The sequence below is a fragment of the Anolis carolinensis genome, chromosome 6, assembly GCF_035594765.1.
Source record: "Anolis carolinensis isolate JA03-04 chromosome 6, rAnoCar3.1.pri, whole genome shotgun sequence".
NCBI classification, from domain to species: Eukaryota; Metazoa; Chordata; class Lepidosauria; order Squamata; family Dactyloidae; genus Anolis; species Anolis carolinensis.
The window spans coordinates 111,584,039-111,611,366 of NC_085846.1; the positions used below are offsets into that span (position 1 = coordinate 111,584,039).

A 27,328-nucleotide genomic window follows, 5' to 3' on the forward strand; every position below is an offset into this window, starting at 1 on the left:
CTTGATTTGAAGGAACACACAACAACAGCCAAGCCTGATGAACCATCCAGCATGATGCCTGTTAGATAGTTGGACACTTCCTTTTGGCCTGTTAAGTAGACTTTGCGTATGTTTCTGTTGTCTAAAAGAATTATTAGCAAGTTTTGGAAGTCTTTTCCAGATGAGGGAAGACATCTGTTTTAGGGTGCAGTTTGGGACACTTTGAAGCTGTCTTCGAGACAGGAATCCTCGTAATTTAGCCTTGTCCAGATGAAATTTCCAGTTTGCAAAGGATTCATTATCAGGAAATTATCCACAGCTAGAGAGAAGTGGAGAGCCTGGATTTACAATGACATTTTACAAGGACGGTATCTGCAAGAACACTTAATGATTAAGTGAAGCATGTTCCCTACCTGTGCTATAAGTCTCACTTAAAAACACAGTTGGTGCACATGGAGCTTTCATTTCTGAAAATGTATCCCAAGCAGCCTCTTACTTTATATTAAAGCATGTGCCAGGGGTCCTTCTCTCCCACTAACCACCCACTTGTGCACACTTATTTACTTTGTTAAAACTTACTTCTCTGGACTACAGTACTTGATAACTGAGATTCTTGTGTCTGGGACATGTCATCCAAAATACTTTTACAAATTCTAGTCTCTAGTGCGGGTATTACAAATAATGTCCTAGGATGTGAGCTGATGAAATGGAAATGGTGCCCCAGGACTTCTCCAAACAGCACAGTTAGGACTGCAGCTCTCAGCTATCTTAGTAATTCACATTGGTACAGTATATATTGCTGAATCAACTGAAGGTTTACTTGATCTATTGATTTAATCTGAGTGAATATGTATACACACACCCTAATGTTAAAAAAATAAATCGAATTCAGCCTTACGTGCTTCATGCCATGGAGAGAAATATAGCTTGGGGAGGCTATTTTGAGCCATAAAATAGCTAGGAGAGTTGTGTTTTTCTCCCCTGTCAACACTTGTATTCTTCCATTGAAACTCACAGCTCCTGGGGGCCTGCTTTGAGTGCCTTCTGTTTTTCAAAAAGAGGGGAGAGACCTAGAAAAGATGCACACAGCTGCATGTAACATGTGGTGTAGCCCTGGCTCAAAAGGCAAAAGAGCGTTGTCAAAAGAGCCCTTGCTCAATGGTAATGCATTCTGAAAGTTGCTCAAGTGGGATCTTTCAGTCTCGGTCAAGGAAGCGCTAATACCTCTTTTTGAAAAGAAAACCCAGACAGTGATGCAAATGTTCAGTGAAAGCAGATGAGCCCCTCAAGAGGATTTTGTTTGCCATTCATTTGGATGTCCTCAAGGACCGTTCCGTGGTGCTCCGATATACATGTATGTATGTATGTCAGCTTTGTCTGAGAGACATACAAACAACTGCAAGCTGCAATCTTTCTGAACTTTTCTATTTGCATTTTGAAATGATTGTGAGAAATGTTTTCTTCCTCCTCAGTGTTGCTTTCATTGTTGTTCTTGCTAACTTTAAAATATCTGATCTGTATATAGGAATACGAAGTCCTTTTGTTATGGAATTCAAGTGTGAAATATTCCTTGCTCTTGGTTCTTTAGGCTTTTCATCTTGGAGCCCAGGAATTTTGAAATAACAGCTGTCTGAATAAATTGACTGGATGGTGTTTACCATTAACTTATGGATAACTATTCAACCCAGAATCTAATTCTCACCTTTATGTGGGTTTATACCCAGGATAGTTTTGCTCAGTCTTTCTCAGCCTCATGATTTAGAATGGTTAATTAATGAAGATCAAATTGAAGGTTCCATGGAATTCTATTTGCATGGCTATTGTTGCTATTTGTTTGTTTTCAAATCATTTCTGATTTATGGAGACTCCAAGACAAACCAACTACAGCAGTGGTTCCCAACCTGTGGGTCGCGACCCACTGGTGGGCCTCAAGACCAAAAATAAGGTCTGCGAGATATGAAGGGAAAATCAGCTCTAGATTATTAAGTATGGTTTTCTATGGGCGAGCAGATAGCGACTATTGGATGGCATATGTTCTGGATCAGAAACTAGAGCTGATGTGGTTTATCCAATGCGGATTTCTGAATCAACACCAAACCAAATCTAAAGTTGACCAAAAACTGTTTTGTAACACTTTTGGTACTAATGTTGGATAGTGGTCCCTGGTCAAAGCGGTCCCTGGTCAAAAATGGTTGGGAATCATTGAGCTACAGGAATTTCTGGAGCTGAAACTTTGTCTTGTCCAAAGTCACCCAGTAGGTTTCTATGGACAAGTGAGCAATTGAACCCTGGGCCCCAGAGTAGTAGTCCATTGCTCACACCACTACACTATGCTGGCTCTTGTCAGTGAGGAATAAACAAGCTGAGAAAAGAGTGCAAGAAGGTAAAGAGATGGGGATCCATGGGACAGAGACAACAGGTGCATCTACACTGCAGAATTAATGCTAGAAACAACATCATACAAAAGCTGACTGGCACAACCTGGGGATCACAATCAGATACAGTGAAAACACCTGTTCTTGCTCTTGGCTACTCTGCTGCTGAATATGCATGCCCAGTGTGGAATACATTTCACAACATTAAAACAGTAGATGTGGCTCTTAATGATAATGGCCGCATTATCACAGGATGCCTATGTCCCACACCACTGGAGAAATTATACTGTTTAGCTGGTATTATGCCACCTGACATTCGCCAGGAAGTAACAGATAATAATGAAAGGACCAAGGCAGTGACATCTCTGGCCAATCTTCTGTTTGGATATCAGCCAGCACGCCAACGCCTTAAATCAAGAAATATTTTTCTAAGATCTACAGAAATACTTGCAGGAACACCTCAGCAAGCGAGAGTCCAAAAGTGGCAGGCTAAAACCTAGAACCTCAAACCATGACTAATACCAGATGGGAAACTCCCTTCTGGGCACACAGAAGATTAGGTGACTTGGAAGGCGCTGAACAGACTGTGCTCTGGCACCACGAGATGCAGAGCCAACCTTAAGAAATGAGGCTACAAAGTGGAGTCCACGACATGCAAGTGTGGAGAAGAACAAACTCCAGACCACCTATTACAATGCAGTCTGAGTCTGTCACATGCACAATAGAGGGCCTTACAGGAACATCAGAAGCACTCAAAGTGGTCAGCTTCTGGTCAAAGGACATTTAGTATAATGCCAAGTTTTTAAATTTGTGTTTTTAAATACATTACAACTGTATCCTCGGTTCACTTCATTGTTATTATTATTACGTTTATTTATACTCTGCTTTTTCTCTCCACAAGGAGACTCAAAGTTGTTAAATCTGGTTTGGGAAATGCTTTCGTATGTGTGGTGTCTTCTTATTAGATAATGTAAAACTGTGCCTCAAAAAATACAGCACAGTCCGAGGCTTAGCTGAAAACATTATCATGTAAGTCTGCTAGAATCCCATCAGGACAAGAAAGGACGAGTTTCTCATTAGTGGGTGGATTCATTTGGTGATATATCAGGGTGTGTGTTTTTAAGTTAATGATAAAGAGGGCCCTGTTCCCCTGGGACAGGGCAGGGCATAAATTAAAAGAAGAAAGGGCTGGCCAGTGCCAAGGCCCTCTGCCGTGCTTGGATACTCTGGGCAGGGAATGAATCAGAGATCCATCTCCATTACTGTGTTCCCTTTTCAGAAAGACAAGTTAATGGTGAGTGACCAGCCTTTTGTGAGGTTAGTGTTGCCGTTCTTCTTCCCAGGGATGCTGCTCAGGGCATGGGATTTGGAGAAGGGCCACCGTGCATATGGCTAAAAGGATTAGCCTGTTTATGCATGCTAGGAGCCTGGAAGCAGATGGCCAATTCAGCGTGCATGCGTGTGCGCCTAGATGTGTGTGTGAGAGAGACATCTTATCACAGATTTGCTGTCTTTTGTCCTCAGTTAACTGAATTATCAGAGTTCAAAACACCCAGTTAGAAACCACACTGCTCTAGCTGTTAATTTAGGACTTGGTGCTTCTGCGGGGAACTATACTACCCCAGTAAGCTAACTTACTCAAATCAGATGCTGCTCTGGAATGTGAGTGCTTTTTTACCTTTAAAGTATGACCTTCCATGAAATATTTTATTTATTTATTTAGTAAGGTAAAGGTAAAGGTTTCCCCTGATGTTAAGTCCAGTCATGTCCGACTCTGGGGGTTGGTGCTCATCTCCATTTCTAAGCCGAAGAGCCGGCATTGTTCATAGACACCTCCAAGGTCATGTGGCCGGCATGACTGCATGGAAAGCTGTTACCTTCCCACTGGAGCAGTACCTATTGATCTACTCACATTGGCATGTTTTTGAACTGCTAGGTTGGCAGAAGCTGGAGCTAACAGTGGGCGCTCACTCCGCTCCCCGGATTTGAACCTGGGACCTTTGGGTCTGCAAGTTCAGCAGCTCAGCGCTTTAACACACTGAGCCACCGAAGGCTCCATTTATTTATTTACAGTATTTATATTCCACCGTTAACACTCCGAAGGGCACTCAGGGCGGATCACAATGTACACATACATGGTAAATATTCAATGCCATATGAACATAAAGACAGAGACACAGAGGCAATTTAACCTTCTCCAGCTTCCAGCTTCTTGAGGCTATGCTCCATTCCATCCACAGGGGGAGCAGCTGCTTCATCATCCACTGTGACGCCGAGTCCTTGGATACTTCCTCATTCCAAATGCTGCTGGATGATTTTTATGGTGTCGTAAATTAGTTAAATTTTGTCCGCATATAAGATGCCCTCCACATTTGCACGCTTGGGTTATTCACAGATCTGATTAAAAAATGCTATCTCCAGGAATCTCTAGGTCCTGCAGTGCGACTCTATGGCCAGTGTCCTTCATTAATGTTGGAGGAACTATTTAGGAACACCTCTTTTGGAATCTCTAGGCCAGGCCTGGGCAAACTTGGGCCCCTCATTCTTACCTGGATTTCTAGAACATGATGCTTGCTTGCAAGAATATTTGCATGCAGACATTTTTTCATTTAAGTAGTTGCTCATGTGTATTACCTTGTTAAAGTTCCCCAAGGGAGATGAAATCGGTTAACATAGAAATGCAATTAGTGGGTATTAAACTTTGAAGACTTCAGTGTGCTTGACTTCTACAGTCCTGTTGACTTACTAAGTTAAGGCAATTAATTAAATTAGAGATTGATATCCCGTCCTTCTAAGTACATCCACATTATTCAGAATTGCTCACAAGACCCAAAATACCACATCCATGTTAAAATGAAACATTATAAATCCCTGAACTATATAAAGACTAGCTTAGAAGGCAAATACTCATAAATAAACTTCACCATATAAAACAGAGCAGGACATATTTATTGTTTTATTTTCCTGCCCTTCTCCCAGTGTGGGGTCCAAGATGATGCACAAGAGAAAAACAAAATCCAGTTGAAACAATAGATGCTGCAACAGTTAAAACAATCATATTATAATATTAATTTAAAATACTTTTAAAATGAGAAGGAGGATGCAGCATGCAGCATTCTCAAATTAAAAGACCTTCTTCACGGAATAGTCAAAAGCCTGTGTAACCAAAAAGGTCTTCTCCTGCCAGAAGAAAGAAAACAAAAAGTGATTCAGTAGTAGTAATAAAAAGAAAAGCTTAATGAACAGAAAAAGTAAAACAAATAAATTAAATATTAAGTAGCAAATGGAGTGAGAGACAAATTGAATGATGCAAGGTTCTCCATCATTTGGGTTTGGCTATTAGAGAAGGCCTTTTTTTCATCTCCATCAGTCATGTCTCGCTTTAGTAGGGATGGACATAGGCCATCTTTTGCTGGAAGTGAGTGAATTAAACCATGAGTATTAGGCTTGTGTATGGATTTGGATGGTCAGTTCCCTTCGGCCAGTCCGGCTTGTTCAGCTTGGCCAGATGGCCATAATGGTAAGGACTTAGCCGTCACATTTTTTGTTTATTACAGGACCACGTGGCAATCGCTCACGGCTCCTCCTCCCCTGTTCGGCACCATGCAATGTGGAGAGGCTGTTGCGTGATGCTTACATGGGGTTTCCTTGTCAACCCTGCCTGTTGGGCCAATCAGAATAGAAGAATGTGTGACATGTCAGACGCAAGCTAAGGAAAGAGTCCCAGAAAGGATGCCATTGGACAAGTGGGCTTACACACAAAAGACCCGTCCCATAAAGAAATTGTAATACAGCTTAACAGCAGCAATGTAACTCAGCAGCGGATAGCAAATGACCAAAAGAACAAAAACAGACAGACCAGGTTAATTTGTCTTTCACTTCTTCTGGAAGTTTTTCTTGTTACAAAAATAACATTCTTGAAGTATTTACAAAATATGGTTTCTTCTAACATAAATAAAGTTCATTATAAATCCATAAATCCAATGACTTATATTCTCTTACACAATCCAAGGCTTTATCTTCTTTCTTCTATCTTCTTATTGTGGACAACTCAAACTACTAACACAGCAACTCATTCATTCATCTTTCTCCGTCTCCACCAGCTACTCCACAGCTCGTTCACACAACTTTACAGACACACCTGCATATAACCATCTGCTTGGAGCCTCCGGTGGCCTAGAGGATAAAAGCCTCGTGACTTGAAGGTTGGGTTGCTGACCTGAAAGCTGCCAGGTTCGAATCCCACCCGGGGAGAGTGTGGATGAGCTCCCTCTATCAGCTCCAGCTCCATGTGGGGACATGAGAAAAGCTTCCCACAAGGATGGTAAAACATCCGGGTGTTCCCTGGGCAACGTCCTTGCAGACGGCCAATCTCTCACTCCAGAAGCAACTCCGGTTGCTCCTGACACGAAAAAAACCCACCTGCTGGTATAACTGAGTCACTGTACTGTTTTAACCCTTTCAGTGCCTTATCCAACTTTTGTAATTAAAAATACATTGTTAACTTTCAATATTTCTGACAGATGCTTACTTAACCCTGTTCTTCAAGCCCAGACTCCTTTGAAAGGAAGATGGGAAAGGGGCCCAGGAAGGATGCTTCCTTAACCCTGTTGCTCCAACACAGACTCACTTGAAGGCAAGATAAGAAAGGGTTCCAGAAATGGAAAGAGGAGTCTCATAAGTTCCCCATTGCCGACAATGAGCCAGATCTTTCGGCTGCAGACCAAAAAAGGGCTATTTGACAACCTGCTCATTTTCAGGAGATGTGCAAAAACGGATCCGTAGGTCTCCCAGAATTGAGCCAGCAGAAACTGATTGAGGTTCAGCCGAAATGCAGAAGCTTAATGACTACTAGTTCCATGGACATATACGATATATTAGGGAATGTGGTGTTTCTTATGGAAAGAGACAAAGCTATTTAAAGCATTAAAGGTAACTGGCAGCATTTTGAATCATGTTCATTAACTGGAAACCAGTACAGGTATTTATTTATTTATTTCCATCATTTCTATCCCACCCTTCTCACCCAAAGGGATTCAGGGCGGCTCACAATCTGGCAAAATTCAATGCCAATATACAATACAAAAAGATAAAACATAAGCAATTAAAACAATTCGATAATTTAACAAAATACAATAAATAGATTTAAAACCATACATTATAAAATACTTGAGCCATTCGTCCACAAGACCTTATACATAAACCTTAATCAGGACCGAGTCGAGCCAACAGAATTCACTCATCAAACGTATGATGAGGTATGATGAGATGGGTGTGGTATATTCCTTGTAGCTGCATTTTAGGACAGCTGAAGCCTCCACACATTCTTTAAAGGTAGACTTATGTGTAATAGATGTAACCCACTGGATGTGCTCCACTGTCTCAAGAGATCCGTTCTCTGGAAGCATCCTAAAGTTCTGCAGAGTTAGTAGCCACTACCATTAAGTCCAAATGTAGGAGCACTTCTGCCTAATGAACCTCATTCTTTATGGGGAGTATTGTCTCATCAAATACTACTTGTATCAGTATTCTAAGTACATTCCTAGCAAGCATATTCTTGAGTGAGGTCTCATGTTTTGTATGGAGTGCCTATACTGCAGGAAAAAGCATTCTTTCTACCCAGATGTCCAAAACCGTACAGGGCTTTTAAAGGTACTTTGACTTGAGTCCAGAAACAAGCAGACAATTTGGCGAAATGTGAGTTCATACTCCTAAGAGATGACCGATGGGTGAAAATAGTAAGACAGGTTTTTGGAGGCTTGAAAAGCTTGATGGAAAAGATGGTTTTTTGTGGAAACTCTAGAAGGAGATGAAGATAGTGCTACTTGTTTTTCTTGGAAATGTTCCAGGTGTAAAAGCAGTAAGAGGAGTTACTATAAGAAAGCAGAGGCTTTTTGGGGAGGAAAGAATAATACAAAGGACAGGATTATAACAGGAAACAATAGGAAATAAAGGTAGCATGGATACACTTCCAAAACAAACAGTCATCAAATGTCTGGCTTCCTTTCTCTCTTTCTGTGAATGCCAGTACTATTGTAGTAAGAACAATTGCTGGACGTTTCCTGTTGCGATGTGGTTGTGTTAACATTCAAAGCTAATTGTATGATATTCTTTGGGGGTTTTTCAGAATTTGCCACTGGAATGTGGAAGCTAAGTGCTCGAGGGTCTTCTTTTACTCAATTTGCGTCTTTATCCCTCTCCAAGAATTTCAGGAATCCCTCGGCTTCCTTTTGGACCCCTTGAGGCCAGTGTGTCCGGACAAAAGCTTGACTTTGCTGTGCTTCCTTTTTCACTCTGGTCCCTTGTTTTCTTTTAGCCCAAGGTGAATTTCACTTGAAAGAGTCTTGTGTGAGGAGGTGTTACAAAAAAAAAGTCTCCAGGGTTTGATTGAAGTCCATCCTTGCTTTTTTATGGTAGCAAAATTGTTCTCCTTTTCAGAAGCGGGGACAAAAGTGAGCAAGATTCTCTTTGGTTGATGATTCCCAGAAGGTTCAAGTGGTTTGATTAAAGGAAATTCCAAAACCATGTTCTAGGTTCTTGGCTGGTGACCTTTGCTCTTTCTTGTGGTGGCAGTTTTCATCCCATCCTCAGAAATACGCTGCTTGCAATTCTGTCAACTCAACTTCACATGCTTTTTCTTATCTGTGCTTTTTTTTTGTCCATTGCCCATTTGATCCTGTTCCTTCAGCCAAACGTCATCCAAGTATGTTGGGCTCACAACTCCCATCATCCACACCAGGGAGGTTATATCTGGACAGCGCTAAGGAGAAGGAAATGCTGTCTTAGGAAATTAGATCTTGATGTAGGGCAGACAATTTCATCCTGGATGTTCTGTTTTTCCTCCACCACAGACATCCCAGTGTTTCTGACTATCCATTGTTGTGGAATTTGCATGACCCTGCCCACTGCCTCTCCCTTTACCCTTTCCTATTCTTTTCTTTGGCACACAGCAAACAGAGGAATTGATCAGCAACTGAGCATACTAAAGAGGTTTGGGGAGAATTCACCATGATTTCTAGGAGTTGTAGGTACTGGGGTGTATAATCCACCTGCAATCTAAGAACACTAACTTGGCACACAGATCCCCCATGACCAGCAAAATACTGGAGGTCTTTGGAGGGATTTATAGGAGTTGTAGTTCACCTACAACCAGAGTGCACGATGAACCCGAACAATGATGGATCTGGATCAAACTTGGCATGCACGCCCAATGTGCCCAAATTTGAATATCGGGTTTTGAGCAGAATTGGCCTGGGCATTTTGTAGTTATAGGTACTGGGATTTATAGTTCACCTGCAATCAATGGGCACTTTGAACTCCACCAAAGGTGGAATTGGACCAAACTTGGCATACAGAACACCCCTGAACTAACTCAACCTACTGGAGGGGTTTGAGGGGACTGACTCACCATAGTGGGAATTGTAGTTTACCCTACAGCCAGAGAGCACACTGAACCCCATCGATGATGCATCTAGAACGAACTTGTCCAACAGAACAAACTTTTAAGTACTGATTGAGTTTCTCTGGGTTTACTTGGCATGATGTCAGTTGTAGTTAATCTACAACCTTATGCATTTTGTCCAATTAAAATTTGACTTTTTCAAATTACCCGGGCAACGCCAACTACCCAAGTTAGTAAATAATAATAACAACAACAACACCAATAACAACAACGTTAATGTATAACAACAAATAATGTATTCCAGGACGCATTCTCCTGGTTTGCAGTCTGCTGTTTTTTAAGATAGTACTTAATCTGTATTTTGTGATTTTGTATCTTTTTTTTTTTTTTACTGTGAATGGCCTCGAGTATACATCAATATAGTAATGTGTCTTTTTTTTTTTAAAACCCTATCCAGATAAATATATAATATATAATGCCAAGGGCTCATATTGCATTTGAATGTTCAAAATGCTTTACATAATTATCCACAGGCTAAAACAGACATAATAGGAAAAGCAGCAATTGGTATAAATGTTCAGCATGTACTTTCTCACACACTTATAATAAATGATGCCTCAAATGTGGTTGAATCCGGCTTATCGTTTGGAAATGAGATAGCGCTTATAGTTAAAATGCATTTGAACCTGACAGGGTGCAATAAATTGCAGAGGCAAAAGAGTGAATGCCAAGGCTAAAAGACAGCAAACTGAGAAAGTGGATCGCAAATAATATTTTAGCCCCGGAACCAGCAAATTTGTAGCTTAGCCTCATGTGTATGACAATTTAGAGTGTTTACAGATGGTTTTGCTCACAAAGGAATAAATAAACATCCTATCACCAGAGGACATGGCAGCAGCAGGTATCCCATGGGCATGCTGATCAAGTAGCTTGTCTCTATTTATTATTGCATGAATTTTCCGGGGAATAATTTATCTCCTCTGGTGGACTAAGAAGTTGGTAAACATATTAGCTACAGTATGTTCATTCATAGGTAAGGAAGATAAAATCACCAGTAAGTGAGATGAGAATTAAAGACAACAGGACCGTAAGGTGAGGCTGAATAACATCTGTTGAGTAGTGGTGTGCATTTGTATGGAATCGCTGTAAGTTTTGTTTAGTTACATTTGTTTTGTCTCATTTTCGTATTTGTCCCCATTTCCAAAAGCGGGGTGCTTATACAAATAGAATTTTCATCTCGTGCATGAAAAAAACTGAAAATTTTCTGACCATTGGTGGCAATGGGAGGGCTACAGAGGCTCGCCCCCACTCAGTTTTTTCCTTTTTATACATAAAGGTACTAGAGAGAAAAAATAATTATATGAGGGTTGAATGAAAAGTAATGCCTCCACCTTCATTATTTCGGTTTGGATGGGAATATTTTAATAAATCAAACACAGAAATAATCCTTAGAATGTGCTCTTTAACTACCACTATTCACTTTTCCACATAATCACCAGACAATTGGCTACATTTCTGCCAATGATGAACAAGTTTTCAGAAGCCATCATGGAAGACGTCGACATCGTCTCACAGTACCTATCGTGCACAGATCTTCCGACAGACAAGCAAAGCAATAATGTGACCCACACATTCTAGCGAAATGCCAGTTATGCTTGAAATTTCTCTCTTGAGTGATACGATTGTCCTGAATCAATCTGTCAACCTTTTGCTTGTGAAACTTGGTGGTTGCTGTCACAGGATGTCCAACTCTTTGTCATGCAAGTTCACCCAATGACAAACAGTACTCACATCAACACAATCAACATAAACAACGGAAGAATCTTCTTTGGGGTGACACCTTCTCCAGTCAAGAATTCAGTGACCGCACGTTGCTTAAGTCGCATTGACCGACCACCTCCGCAGGGTTCCATATTTCGCACTTAAACAACTCAACCATTCAGTGCTAAGGCTTCCTGCCAAATTGAACTGTAGAGGAGAGTCTATTGAACAAGCCAATACCTGCCACATATTAGTACTGCCATCTGTTGAGGAGTTATGAAGGTGGAGGCATTACTTTTCATTCAACCCTCGTCGTTCTCCTAAGGGCCAGTTTTGGGGAGAGACTGAAGGTTTGAATAGAGATAGCAGCCCAAAAATGTTTTGCTTTCAAAAATATATGTAATCTAAAACAAATAATAAGACTATCCTATTGTACAGCCCAAAGGAGACGGAGGACCAAGCCAGAGGCAATACAAAAAAAGTAGATTTTCCAAGGCCAGTTATATAGAGAAAGACGGATTTGAAAACAGAGAAGGGAAGCCCAACAATTTCCTTCCTTTGAAATTTATTTTTTTAAACCAATAGGAAGGAGGAAGAAGAGGGTTTTACGCCAAGAATAAAGAAGAAAAGGCCCCCACATGCTCTCCAGCCAAACCCACCACTATCCACTTCAAAAATCCCAGCCACTTCCCTTCAAAGGAAAAATTATTTAAAAATTATTAAAATAAGCTTCAGCTTAAGCGGCTTGAGGGGGAAAAGGAAGGGGCCCGAGGCTGTTAGGAATGGTGGGAGTTGTAGTCCAAAACACCTGGACGGACGAAGTTCGCCCATGCCTGTGCTAGATGGACCAGTGGAAGGCAGATTCTTCTAAATCATAAGATTAGAAAGAGAATATCCAGGGGAATGGATTGCTGACAGATTTATTTTTACAGCTGTTTCATTAAGATCTTTTCTCCATGTCCTATAACTCATTTGTATAGTTACCAAAATCTTTGCCAGGATATGTGACTGGTTGCAATAAAGCAGCTTTCTTTTATTGTGTTTCTGGATGCATTTGGATCTTGACGTGTCTATATAGAAGACTTCATAGCAATGTTTTACACAGTCTGTCTTGGCAGCCCCAAGACATATTGTCCCATTTTGTTTCTCTTTTCTGCTTCTTTCTGCCAAGAAGACTTCCAGCTTCTATGTTTTGATTATTCAGGTATAATGAGATGCCAAAAAACAAACAAACAGAAGTGTAGTTCTCAGGAAAGCGAATTGCTTGATGTCTGAACCTCTGGATCTGCAGGATCTTCTTGTCCTTTTACGTCTATTCTGGTCTTTCTCTCTTCTGTCCACAGCCACCCTATTATTAGTAAATTGAATCTGCAATATTGATATTTGAAAATGACAGGGAGAATAATTAAGACTACCCTTGGGGTCCAGTTGTGGTAGCTATAAAACAATTTGGGGTAGTTTTGAAGCATCTCCTCTGATAAACTCCTCCGACAGCAGTACGCGTGAAAACGATCTTGGAGTTCTTGTGGACAACAAATTAAACGTGAGCCAACAATATGATGCGGCAGCTAAAAAGCCAATGGGATTTTGGTCTGCATAAATAGGAATCTAGTGTCTAGATTCAAGGGAGTCATGCTACCCCTCTATTCTGCCTTGGTCAGACCACACCTGGGATCACAGTGTCCAATTCTGGGCACCCCAGTTGAAGGGAGATGTTGACAAGCTGGAAAGTGTCCAGAGGAGGGTAACTAACATGATCAAAGGTCTGGAGAACAAGTTCTACGAAGAGCGGTTTAAAAAGCTGGGCCCCGAGTCCCCACGGGGAGATGGTGGCGGGGTATAAATAAATTATTATTATTATTATTATTTTATTGTATGACACAGCAAACAAGATAGACATGCTGGATTTCATATCACAAAATCACAAGTCGAACACTTCCCAAGTGTGATGTATTTTCGGATGATGCGTGCAGGTCCCAGTAGGGTGGCCTTTTGCAGTTGGCAGATCGTGATTTTGTCAATGCCTATTGTTTCCAAATGCCGGCTGAGATCTTTTGGCATGGCACCCAGTGTGCCGATCACCACTGGGACCACCTGCACTGGTTTCTGCCAGAGTCTATGAAGTTCAATCTTTAGGTCCTGATAGCGGCTGAGTTTTTCCTGTTGTTTTTCGTCAATGCGACTGTCACCTGGGATGGCGACATCAATGATCCAAACCTTGTTCTTTTCCACAACTGTGATGTCTAAAAAAAAAGAACAAAGAATTATTATTATTATTATTATTATTATTATTATTATTATTATTATTATTATGTTGAGCCTGCAGAAGAGAAGGCTGAGAGGAGACATGATGAGGGCCATGTATAAAGATGTGAGGGGAAGTGATAGGGAAGAGGGAGCAAGCTTGTTTTCTGCTGCCGTGGAGACTAGGATGTAGAACAATGGCTTCAAACTACAGGAAAGGAGATTCCACTTGAACATTAGGAAGAACTTTCTAACTGTGAGAGCTGTTCAGCAGTGGAACTCTCTGCACCGGACTGTGGTGGAGGCTCCTTCTTTGGAGGCTTTTAAGCAGAGGCTGGATGACCACCTGTTGGAGGTGCTTTGAATGTGATTTTCCTACTTCTTGGCAGAATGGGGTTGGACTGGATGGCCCACGAGGTCTCATCCAACTCCGATTCTGTGATTCTAAATCTTTTTAGGACTTTCATTTCTGAACCTGTATGTTTTTGTTCAGGTTATAGAATTCCATTGTATTTCACAGTCATAGGAAAGTTGAAATAGTCTTCCAGACTGAAATAGTTATCTTTACAAGGCGTGAGGTTTACATTTGTCCATCCCCATTGTTTCTCTGGGACTCATTGGCCTTGCTATGTGCCCTAGTTTCAAAGGTTGCAACAAAAGAACTGTGAATCGTGCAGAAGTAAAGTGGCCACTCTCTTTGGAAGGCAGGCAATTCTGATCCATCTGTACATTTGGAGGGAGTGAATGTTACAACTGTATTGAATGAAGGAATGCAACAGAAGTGCATCTCAACACAGATCCAAATGAATAAGTTTAAACCAGGCATGTGCAAACCTTGGCCCTCCAGGTGTTTTGGACTTCAACTCCCATAATTCCTAACAGCCAAGGAATTACGGGAGTTGAAGTCCAAAACACCTGGAGGTCTGAAGTTTGCCCATGCCTGGTCTCATATCAAAAAGTCCTGACATTTGTCAGAGTTACACATGTTCACATATATTTTTACAACACAAGCCAAAAACCTTAGATCACCATTATTGGAAGGCTGGCTAACTTCAAGACAAATATCTACTTTTAGGGACTATCCAATTATCTGCCAGGAATAATAACTAAAGTGCCTCTGAGAGATAACAATATGACTTCAGTTGACAGTAAACTGATGAATATCTAGTTTTTGACAGTGGTTTTTCCTTCTCTGTGTGGAGATGCCAAGAACTGAACCCGTCCAGACTGTCCTGAAGCTGCAGGATACGCTGGCATTTCCAGCAAACTTTGGAGCAAACTTTGGCCAAAGTGGTTCACAGACTCTGTCTCTACTTTAATAATGCTGTTGACCACCAAAAGAAGTATATATTCTTAATTATTCCTTTAATTCAATTCATTATGGTCAGTAGAATTGGTCACCTTGGCAGGTTGAATATAAATGCTGTAGTATTGAAAAGGCTACAACTGTGTTTTCCCCATTACATTTACTTGGAAATCAAGGCAGAGAAAAACCTGTGGGAGTTTCTTAGATATTACTGTAAAGGAAATACCAATTTCAGGGTATCATTGTATAACACAAACTTGAATTCAATAGCATGTCCCATTGCTTCATTTTGAATCTTCTATCTGCTGTTAAAATTGCAGAATCCGTGGATTTGAATGTAGCGCCTGTTTTTACTATTGCAATCCCCTTTTTACAGGACCGTTTGTTTGCTCTCTTTGCCTTGTGAAATAAAACAAACCGTCTTATTCCTTGAGTATTCAAAGGAATAGAGTTTTGACCTCATCTTCCCACCAAACCAAGCTGCTTGTAATATGTCTTCTTAAAAGGTAATTTTCTTTGTTTCTGGGAGCTCATTTTACAAACAGCTTGGGAGAAGGAAAGTAATAAAGATCTTATTCCTGTTGAATAATTTCTTTACCTCTAATTGACTTAAACTGAAATTAAAAAGGAGGGGGAAAAAAGAAATAGAAGTAAGGAAGCTAAAAAGAGCCATAGAATCATATTGCATGTGAAAACCCAGCTTTAGAAATCATACAAAATGGATGTTGGGAGACCCTTAATTAACTCGTGTGAAAGGATGTCTCAGTGTTCAGTACTAATGGCTCTTTTTTTCTTAAAGAAATAGCATTCAGGCATTGCCTCCGCTAAAAAGAATGAGTCTTATTATGCATTTCCAGATCAAAGAAAGTAGTAGTGCTATTTTGTTCTGCTTTGGTGTCATCCCTTTACTTGGAATACTGTGTCTAATTCTGGGCACCAGAACTGGACAGAGAAAAATAGCAAGAAATATATTGACAAGATGGGATGTGTCCAGAGCAAATGACCAAGATATCAAAACAATGGAAATGAAGTCTTCGAGGAAGGACTAGTGCAGTGGTTCTCAACCTGTGGGTCCCCAGGTGTTTTGGCCTACAACTCCAAGAAATCCCATCCAGTTTACCAGCTGTTAGGATTTCTGGGAGTTGAAGGCCAAAACATCTGGGGACCCACAGGTTGAGAACCACTGGACTAGGGGGATTTGGTTATGTTTAACATGGAGAAGTGAATGCTGGGAGGGTCATATTTGTCCAAAGGGATATGGAGAAGAAGATAGGAGGAGCTTGTTTTATGCTGCTTCAGAGACTACAACATGAACCAATGGCCTTCTGGGACGCCTCGCAGGAATGGGACTTGGAGGTACTGTCCTGCAGTGGCTCCACTCATTCCTGGAGGGTCGGTCCCAGATGGTGTCATTGGGGGACGCCTGCTCGGCCCCACAACCGTTGACTTGTGGGGTCCCGCAGGGTTCTGTATTGTCTCCCATGTTGTTTAACATCTACATGAAGCCGCTGAGAGAGATCATCAGGAGTTTCGGGGTCCGGTGTCATCTGTACGCAGATGATGTCCAGCTCTGTCATTCCTTCCCACCTGTCACTAAGGAGGCTGTTCAGGTCCTGAACCGGTGCTTGGCCGCTGTGTCGGACTGGATGAGGGCCAACAAATTGAAATTGAATCCAGACAAGACAGAGGTCCTCCTGGTCAGTCGGAAGGCCGAACAGGGTATAGGGTTACAGCCTGTGCTGGATGGGGTCACACTCCCCCTGAAGGCGCAGGTGCGCAGTCTGGGGGTGATCCTGGACTCATCGTTGAGCCTGGAGCCCCAGGTCTCAGCGGTGGCTAGGGGAGCCTTCGCACAATTAAAACTTGTGCGCCAGCTGCGACCGTACCTTGGGAAGCCAGACTTGGCCACGGTGGTCCACGCCCTTGTTACATCCCGTTTAGACTACTGCAACGCACTCTACGTGGGGCTGCCTTTGAAGACTGTTCGGAAGCTTCAATTAGTCCAACGGGAAGCTGCCAGGTTAATAACTGGAGCGGCGTTCAGGGAGCATACTACTCCTCTGTTACGTCAGCTCCACTGGCTGCCGATTAGCTACCGAGCACAATTCAAGGTGCTGGCTTTAGCCTATAAAGCTCTAAACGGTTCCGGCCCAGCTTATCTGTCCGAACGTGTCTCCCGCTATGACCCACCTCGAAGCTTAAGATCGTCGGATGAGGCCCTGCTCGCGGTCCCGTCAGCCTCACAGGTGCGGCTGGCGGGGACGAGAGACAGGGCCTTTTCAGTAGTGGCTCCCCGCCTATGGAACGCCCTCCCCATTGAAGTCAGGCAGGCTTCCTCCCTCCTATCCTTCCGTAGGAAGGTAAAAACTTGGTTGTGGGGCCAGGCTTTCGAATAAGAATCAGCAGCATTAATTACTATTATGTATACTGGAACTCAATTGACAGACCCAGTCTTTTAAACTTGTACATGCCTATCTATATTTTATAAATGCATTTTATGAATGTTATATGTAAGTTAATTTTTTAACTGATTTATAGTGTATTGTACTGTTTTTATATGTCTGTTTTATTGTAAGCCGCCCTGAGTCCCCTGTTGGGTGAGAAGGGCGGGATATAAATATTGTAATAAATAAATAAATAAATAAGATTCCATTTCCTTTCACTAGCACACACAGCCATGTTTTCATGGCTCATAATTTGGGCTCAGTTTGTACACAGACGTAATGAGTGGTCCCTGTTTTAGAGAAGAACATTTCCCCAACCGACTGCTGTATGCAGTTATTGGAAGATGGCAAAGCGTCCTCCAATCTCTACAACTTTTTCCCATGCAGAACACAGTGAAATTAGCAGCGTCAAATGGTTTTCCATACAATGTGCTTTGACCTAATTTTGTGACTCTGGAACATCTGACAGTGCGACGTCCTCTCCCTTTGATTGAAGGACAAAGTGGGATAATATCATGGTTGGCAGATGTCTTACTAAAGATGCTCTTATTATAACCTTTTATTCCCTAATAAACACAGCTGCATACAACATCAGGGTACTGTGTTTCAGCGCATATTACAGTGCCGTTCAGCACAGATAATAACTATGTTCTGTCTTACTTTTTTATTTTTAAATTTTTGACTGCATGGGTTCCCACAGCTGATTGATAAAGGCCAACATAGTCATCTCAGTAAACCATGGATTACTGTGATGGGATCAAAGTTTCATAGAACTTTGATTTTGGATGCTGATCCATTTGGCACACACCGATCTTCAATCATTACTATGTGGAGGAGACTGGATGCTTTTGTTTCTTGATAACCCACAGTGCAGCATTATATCAGAACTCCACAGTGATTAATCTTAATTATGATTTGTTTGAAACAAGCCAACTGCATACCCTATAGTTGGAAATAGGATTGCTTCCAACTAACTGGAGTTAAAAATTGAGCTAAAACAGTGGGAGCTCCGGTGGCACAATGGGTTAAACCCTTGTGCCGGCTGAACTGCTGAACTCAAGGTTGGCAATTCGAATCCTCAAGACAGGGTGAGCTCCAGTCTGTCAGCTCTAGCTTCCCATGTGGGGACATGAGAGAAGCCTCCCCGCAGGATGGTAACACAGCCAGGGGTCCTCTGAGCAACATCTTTGAAGACTGCTGATTTTCTCACATTAGAAGTGACTTTCAATTCGCTTCTGACACTATTTAAAAAAAGGTTGGATTAATCAAAAAGAGAAAGTTCTCCCTTATGACTGCACTGGGCGGGAAGTCTTTGAGATGGAGGCTTACTGTGACATATCAGGAACAATATATGGTTTCCTCAGGATACCTGAATCAGCTGAAAAAGTTAGTCTTGAAACAGAAAAGCCTTTGTCCTAGTCCTATCATGGCTTCAGGGATATTATCCCCCTTTTGCAAGTGCAGCTGGAAGTGGAAGTGGGACAGCAGAAGATGACAAACGACTTACCTTTGGCCACCTGTGGAGTGATCAGGAGAAGTCAGATTTGAACATTTGCATTACATAGTTTATCCCCTTAACTGCTGGTATTTCTTTCCTTAATTATTGGCTCAGGAAGATCACCTTATAAGACCATTGCATCTTTGCAATAGAAATAAGGATGAGCGCTGCTGAACGCAGAATTACATGGATTCTGTTATTTGGCTTAATTGTCCATTAAAGCATAATATTTATTCATTTAATTTATTTAAGTATTTGTTTATCATCTCTCAGCTTTTGAGAGCCCTTCTGGTGGAGGAAGATTTTGGTTATGGAATAAGGAGGCTGTCCTGCAGTCAGCAGATAACTTCTAAGGGTACTTTGGGCCCTTGAATGATGAAATCCCATTCTACACAACAGTATAGTAAAATAGTGCCCTTTAAATAAGGTGGCAAAATTAGCTTAACATTTGGACCTTTTAGAAAATATTTTCGAGCTGTGGATGGTGGTGGATACAGAATCTGTGGATATGGAAGGTTGACTGCATAATCAATTGAATGCACATTTAAATATTCACAATTCACTGTGGTTTTATTGGAGCCTTTTAAATTATGTGGTAAGCTGTCTTGCATTACAACTCTGGGGAAGAGGCAGAATATGAAACACTCAGACAGACAGACAGACACATGAAGGTTATCTAGTCCATCATTTTGTTCATCCATAGTGGTCAACCAATTGCCTCTAAAATCATCAGGATGATGTGAAAGCAACTTATATCCTCCCTTTCACACCTCACAGTATATTGTCTTTGGTATAAGAAGCAACATGTATCTACCTGAACTAGTAACCATTAGGCTTGTGCACGGATTCGGTTTGGTCGGTTCCCTTTAGCCAATCCAGCTTGTTCGGCTGGCCATAACAGTAAGGGCTCAAGCACCATGTTTTTTTAGTCTGAAACAGCCTGTGTGGCTGCAGAACGAGGCCTCCTCCCTTCTATTCGGGAGCACGCAGTGCATGCTCCCTTAACCCCATTCCTCAAACCCAGGCTCCTTTGAAAGGAAGAAAGAAAAGGGTACCAGGAGGGAGGCTTCCTTAACCCTGTTCTTCAAACCCAGACTCTCTTGAAAGGAAGATAGGAAAGGGTCCCAGGGACGGAAAGGGGAGCCTCATAAGTTCCCCATTCCCGCCAATGGGCCGGATCTTCCCAGATTTTAGCAGCCTAGCCAAAAACAGGTTTTTCCATTAGCTGATTTTCAGGAGGCTCCCGAAAGCAGATCTGAGTACCCAATGAAATTCTGATATCAAAAATGGATGACCCTCCAACCAATTGCACAAGCCTAGTAACCATCAGTGCCATAGTTCCCATTATCGAATCTCTCTTTAGAATCTCTAGAACGTCTCTTGCTTCCCCACCCCAGCTTTAATTATTGACAGCCTTCTATTTTGTGTCTTCCTACAGGGCCGGGCCATGGCGAGGCAGAGACAAGGGAATGCATCTACTATAATGCCAACTGGGAACTGGAAAAAACCAACCAGAGTGGAGTGGAGCGCTGCGAAGGGGAGAAGGACAAGCGCCTCCACTGCTATGCTTCCTGGAGAAACAACTCTGGCTCCATTGAACTGGTGAAGAAAGGATGTTGGCTTGATGACTTCAACTGTTATGACAGGTAATGGCAGAAAATTAGAACTGGGGAGCACATCTAGTTTCTTCCTACCAATGGAAAACAGAAGGGATCCCCCTTGGTGGGAAGGCAGAGTTGTTTTCCCTTTCTCTGTCCATACAGATGTTGGACATTGTTATTGGCTTTCAAACATGGAAACCCTAAGGTGACCCTATCATAGGCTCTTTCTTCAGAGAGAAGTTGACATTGCCTTCTTTTAAAGCAGAGTATGTGACTTTCAGTGGGTTTCCATGGCCAAACTGGAATTTGAACCCTGATTTCCCAGAATTGTGGTCCAACACTCAACCCACTTCACCACATTGGCTTTCTGGTTTGATGTAAGTTTTTGTATAATGTAGTTCAAATGAACTGAAGAAAGCTTGAGACAAGCATTCATTTAAAGGTTAAAATGGTTTTCCCCTGACGTTAAGTCCAGTCATGTCTGACTCTGGAGGTTGGTGCTCATCTCCATTTCTAAGTTGAAGAGCCGGCGTTGTCCGTAGACACCTCCAAGGTCATGTGGCTGGCATGACTGCATGGAGCGCCATTACCTTTCCGACGGAGCAGTACCTGTTGATCTACTCACATTGGCATGTTTTCAAACTGCTATGTTGGCAGGAGCTGGGGCTAACAGCGGCTGCTTACACTGCTCCCGGAGTTTGAACCTGGGACCTTTTGGTCTGCAAGTTCAGCAGCTCAGTGCTTTCACACACTTCACCACTGGGGCTCCTTAAGCATTCATTTACAGAACTAAAACTTGGCTAGTTGTGAAGTGTTCTTTATATTCAATATGAAGTTACAGTTTCTACTTGTTTGGCTTGATAAATGATAGTAAAATATATCCGCATGTGGCAATGTAAGTAGGTTATCATGGGATCATAACAGCCAAGCATAATTGTCATCACTTAAAATTGTTTTCAGTTATTTTATATGGAATTAGAAAGGCATTCACAGATGTCTGGTGGCATTTATAGCCCCTTCATCTCCTATACAGTAGTTTGAGCTTTCCAAATGAAGTTGACAGACAGAATAACTGTAGGCATTTTTTTAAAACCCTACTTACCCATATTTTTTACAAATGTTGTCGCTCATTTCTTTCTCCCAAGATCCCTTATCCTCTTTTACTTTCTTAGATACATATTTCGGAAACAGATGATAGAAATGACTTGGGGTAGCAATTTCTGCCTTTTTGAAAGCAACCAAACAAAAAAGGAAAGTAGGGAAATTGCCCGTTTGGATTCATGAGGATCAAATCTGGCAAAATGTGAGCAATACAGAAATTGTGACTAGACGACTTTATAATTTTAAATGCAGTCAGATGGTTCCATGGTTTTAATTTACTTTTTTATTCTCAGTTGTTTCAGTTATTTTTACTGGCAAAAGCTTGTACTGAGAATTAACTTCCACTCATTTCAGTGAAGCTTACTCTTAGATATGTGAGCATAGTAGGGTTGTGCATTTGGTGTAAACCTTGACCCATTTCATCTCCTGGGCCCCGATCCGTTTTTTTGGGAGCTTCTTGAAATCGAGAGGGCAGATATCTGCTTTTGCTCTGGGTGCCGAAAGATCCATTTTCTATTGGCCCATTATGGTGGGGGGAGGGGCTCCCCAGGCTCCCCTTCCCATCATTGTAGGCATTTAAGAGGAGAGGGGCAGGCAGGCCTGAATGCCACATGCACACTCTTTCCAAAGCATTTAAAGGAGGTAAGCAAATTCTTAGAACTGTTTCTTACTCTAGAGGAGGTGCTCCTCTGCAGGCAGGCAAATGTGCGTGCCAGCAGCCACACACTCTTTCCATTCCAAGGCATTTAAAGGAGCCAAGCAACTTCTAATCTTAAAGCTCTTTCTTACTCTAGAGGAGGTGCTCGGCTGCAGGCAGGTGCATGCGCATGTGCATGCCAACAGCCAAGTACTATTCCAAGGCATTTTAAGTCTTCTCACTTCCAGGTAAAGAAGAGCAATGACCTCCTGGAAGAGGAGAAGTAACTTATAATAGTTTTCAGGAATTAGGGTTTCCTTTTTGTTTGCTGGGGATTAATAAAAAAGATTAAACTGTGATGCCAAAAAGCAGGCAAGGAGCTGGGATTGGCGCACATTTGCTTTCATGTCAAGCTGATTTCTCGTTACGTGCTCCTGAAGGTAACAAAAGTAACAAAAGAACGGATAAAACAGTTCTGCATACAACTCTGGAACATAGTATTACAGCCTTAGAGCAGGAGCTTCATTGGGCAGCTTATACTTGATGTCATTGTCAGCTACGCTGGAGAGCATTTTGGGTTACAAGTAACTGAAATGGGGAAAGTCTATACCTCAGTGGTTGTGTACATGCTTTACATGCACAAGGTCTTTGGTTCAATCAACAGCTTCTCCAGGTAGCATGAAGAGTGAATCCTGTCTGAAACTGCTGCTTGCAGCTGCCAGTTCTGAACTAATTGAACCAGTGGTGTCATTTGGGTATAAGCCACCTTCGTCAAACTCTTGTGGGTATTACAAAACTAGAACCAATCCTTTAGACATTATTATTCCTTGTCATTATGTGTTATCATGCTGGCTTGGTGGCTTGTGGTTATCCTATGAATATGAGCTGCTCAAGTCTTGCAAATTCAGAGCCATCGCTTCCTCAATTGAGTAAATGTGTAATGCAGTTTTTGATTTTTCAAATGCCGTCAACTTTACCGAACATTATTGTCTTTTCCATTTCGTGTCCAAACTAAAATAATCTCAGTTTAGTCATTTGGATTTCTGGTTACAGTTCGGGCTTCATTTGTTGTATGAATGTTATTGTAGGTGCAACTGTAGTGATGTATACTTTGTTTGTAGTAGTCAAGGAGTAATGGTTTTGAATGTTGGATTTTTGCAAAGGAAACCATGGAACTGCACTAGGTGATCTTGGGCAGGTCACATGATATCATAATCCAAGAAAAACACTTCTGAACAAATTTTGCCAAGAAAACACTATAATAGATATGAAAAAAAGGTGGGGGAGGAGAAAAGTAGAATATAGGATGAATATTACCAGCACTATAATTAATACTACAGACAGATTGGCTGGTTGCCATGTAAAATCCAAGTCACAAGGTGATTCTCTCTGTTCTTGGTGGCATCTAGCTTTGAAGACTGGTGGTACCTCCTCTGCAGTTTTTCTTTATCTGTCGGTTTTAGAGATCTTCCTGCTTTTCTATAATCCAGGCATATCTGCTTTATTTCTGATAGCTGATGATGTTGCTCTCAACTCCTGGCCTTCTGCACAGCCCTTTTATCTTCCTAATGTAGTTTATGTTCCTTGTCATTTCTTTGCTGCGTTGTTTTCAAAATTGCTGTTTGGCAGTTAGCAAATCAGCCATGCTCTACTATCTGCTCCGCTCATGCTTCATCAGCCCCCAGTCATGTTCAGCAGTGGAGTGGGATGCCTTGTCTCATCTTTGTCCCTCTCCCAATTATTTCTCTCATTTTAGCATTAATGCTGTCTCTTTCTTTATGTCTTTACATTTATGGATTGCTGCAACTTGCCAGCCTTGTCATCTCTTTCTTATCCTTTCCTGCTTTAATTTTTCTGTGTAGTGGGCAACTACACAGTGTGAACCTGTTTGTGTTGTCGAAGGCTTTCATGGCCGGAACCACTGGGTTGCTGTGAGTTTTCCAGGCTGTAAGGCCATGTTTCAGGAGCATTCTCTCCTGACATTTCATCCACATCTATAGCAGGCATACTCAGAGGTTGTGAGGTCTGGGCATGTTTAGCCTACAGAAGAGAAGGCTGAGAGGAGACATGATAGCCATGTATAAATATGTGAGGGGAAGTCATAGGGAGAAGAGAGCAAGCTTGTTTTCTGCTGCCCTGGAGACTAGGATGCGGAACAACGGCTTTAAACTACAGGAAAAGAGATTCCACCTGGACATTAAGAAGAACTTCCTCACTGTGAGAGCTGTTCAGCAGTTCAACTCTCTGCCCCAAAGTGTGGTGAAGGCTCCTTCTTTGGAGGCTTTTAAGCAGAGGCTGGATGGTCATCTGTCGGGGGTGCTTTGAATGCGATTTTCCTGCTTCTTGTCAGGGGGTTGGACTGGATGGCTCACGAGGTCTCTATGACAGTATGACTATACTATGATTCCCACCCTGGACATTTCACAGATATATAAACCACACTTGCCTAGTTTCCAACAGACCTCACAATCTCTGAAGATGCCTGTCATAGATGTGGGCGAAATGTCTGGAGAGAATGCTTCTGGAACATGGCCATACAGTCCAGAAAACTCACAGCAACCCAACCTATTTGTGGTTTTGAAATTGATTGATTTTTTAATTGATTTTTTTTAAAATGTTAAAAAAGCAATCCTACACATTGGAAAAATGCTGGAGATATATATATACATACACACACACACACACAATAATTAGTTTACTGTCTTTGGTGCAACCTGCACTCCTTCTTTTGGCTCATATGATCATGCTTTTATCCATATTCCTATTCAGATAATATTTTTACTCCTCCCACTGTCACTTTCTCCCACTTCTAACCTGTGTCTCCATTCACTCCTTTTTACTTTCTCCTCTTTCATTATTTTCTCTTGATAGTTTATCAAAGATTTATTGATAAGATAGTTATCCATTTCTCATTACCCATCTCTTCTAGTTGTATTCTTCGCAGTATTTCTCATTACCAAAATGCTCCTGATTCTTTCTGTTCTTCTTTTTCTCTGCTTTGTCTCTGGTGTTGCTTTTCTTCTTCAGCCAAATCCATCATTTTGTCCTCTTGATGGAGGCCCTCTTCCTTTAAAAAAAGCAATTATTACTTGTTCTGCTCTTTTTTCCCTCTCTCTCTGATAATTCTTTCTTTCTTCAAACATGCTTTTTCTCAGTTCTTAAGAAAACTACTTTCCAAATGGATACCTGGAGCTGAAAAAATGATAAAGTCCAAGCTGTGTGTTCCAGCACTTACAGTTCACACCTCTCCTTCTAATTCCTCTTTTTGAGCCTTTCCAGTCTGGGAAACTGAAGAATTATGTTTCTGAAGCTAATAAGACAGCAGCAAGGGAACAGTTAAGATTTGGGTTTCTGACTTTTGCTGGACTGATCAAAGGTGGAACTTTACCAGGATTTTCTACAGGAGTTGCTGGTGATGATCCCCTTGCTTAGAAAGAACTCCGAAATATGACGAAGGGATTGAGGCCCCTTCTACATTGGCTTATATCCCAGGACTTGGCAAGGTAAACTCAGAAAATCCAGTTCAAAGCAGATAATCTGGGATCAGATCCTGGGATACAGGGCAGTGCAAGAGAGGCCTGAGAGATAAGGTGTGAGAAGATCCGAGATAGACGGCTACTGGAATTAAAGATACGAATACAGAACTGCTAGGGGATGAAATGCAAGGGGAGGAGAAAGATGGGGCTAATCTTCATATTTTAAGAGTGCAAGTAATAATAATAATTCACTTTATCTATATTCTACATTATCTCCCCGTAGGGACTCAGAGGGGATTACAGTACACATATAAGGCAAACATTCAATGCCTTTTACACAGTGAACACAATGGCATACAATACACAGAATAAAGGTAAAGGCCTTCCCCTTTTTCATCTCCGGCTCAACTCTGGCCATGGGGAGGTGCTCTTGTTCCATTTTTCCATGCCGAGGAGCCTATTGTCCATAGACATCTCCGATTGGTTGCATGTCTGCAGGGGACGCCCTTTTAACTTCCTGCTGAGGCAGTACCTATTGATCTACTTGCATGGCATGCTTTCGAACTGCTAGGTTGGCAAAAGCTAGGGCTAACAGCGGGAGCCCACCCCCGACTTACGGCTTTGAATTGCCAAGCCTCTGGTTAGCATCTTTCCTGCAGGTAGTGGTTTAACTCACTTCACTACCACAATCCCAAATAACCATGGATGTTGAGTCAGTATTAAACCTTTTGTATGCAAGAAATCTTAATGCTGTGTAACTGGGGAACCATGGTGAGTGTGTCTGAAATAAGGTCCCTTTTACTTGTCCTGATTCACCAAAGCATCCCATCCTGGAGAACCAAGGAAAATTTAACAAATACCCTCAGGAAGAGAAAATGTCCTGTCTGTTCCATGATATGACCACAGCTTCTTCAGCTTGATCTCTGTATCAGAGCAAACATTAAATTCCTATTTTTCTTATGGCCGAAGAATCCAGAACTGGAAAGACGGATGAGTCCTTTTGTTTCCACACAATAAATGCTCAGTAATTTTTGGCATGCTCTGAAAAAATGTCTGGTACTACTAATGTGGAAAGCAGTGTGTTCTTCTGGGAGCCATTTGCTGCAGAAGATGAAAACTTAGTCATTTAAAGCTGTTTACTAGGAAATTAAAATGCACTGTGTTCTGGGGAAAAGGGATCTGCTTTTAGGGCTATTTCCATTATATCTTCTAAATGCACTGATTAAAATCTCTCACTTTATTTAGTCCCTTGATTACTCATCACTTGATGACCCTCATCATGTAAATGAGTGGTTCCCAACCTGTAGTCTGTGGACCACCAGTGGTTATTACGGATAATAACACAGCCTAACCAAAAACAATTTTTTTCTTGGTGTCTTTGTTTTTAGGCCTGTTCCTGGGATTATTTGGTATGATAATTCAGAAATTTACATTGGATAGACCACATCAGCTCTAGATTATTAAATATTATTTTCTGTGGGCGAGCAGATGGCAACTACTGGAT

General features: G+C 41.7%; 1 protein-coding gene and 1 long non-coding RNA gene across 2 annotated transcripts in view; one reads left to right on the forward strand and one right to left on the reverse strand.

The window, feature by feature from the left end:
• Nucleotides 1–27,328, forward strand: part of acvr2b (activin A receptor type 2B) — a 158,857-nt gene that overhangs the window by 95,809 nt on the left and 35,720 nt on the right. Inside the window, exon 2 of the mRNA XM_062957915.1 lies at nt 20,448–20,655. Coding sequence (XP_062813985.1) covers nt 20,448–20,655 — 208 coding nt within the window. The remainder of the gene's footprint in view (nt 1–20,447; nt 20,656–27,328) is intronic.
• The window catches only part of LOC134292570 (uncharacterized), a 64,009-nt gene continuing 43,152 nt past the window's right edge, over nt 6,472–27,328 (reverse strand). The window contains exon 4 of the long non-coding RNA XR_009999811.1: nt 6,472–13,760. This is a non-coding gene — a long non-coding RNA (uncharacterized LOC134292570). The remainder of the gene's footprint in view (nt 13,761–27,328) is intronic.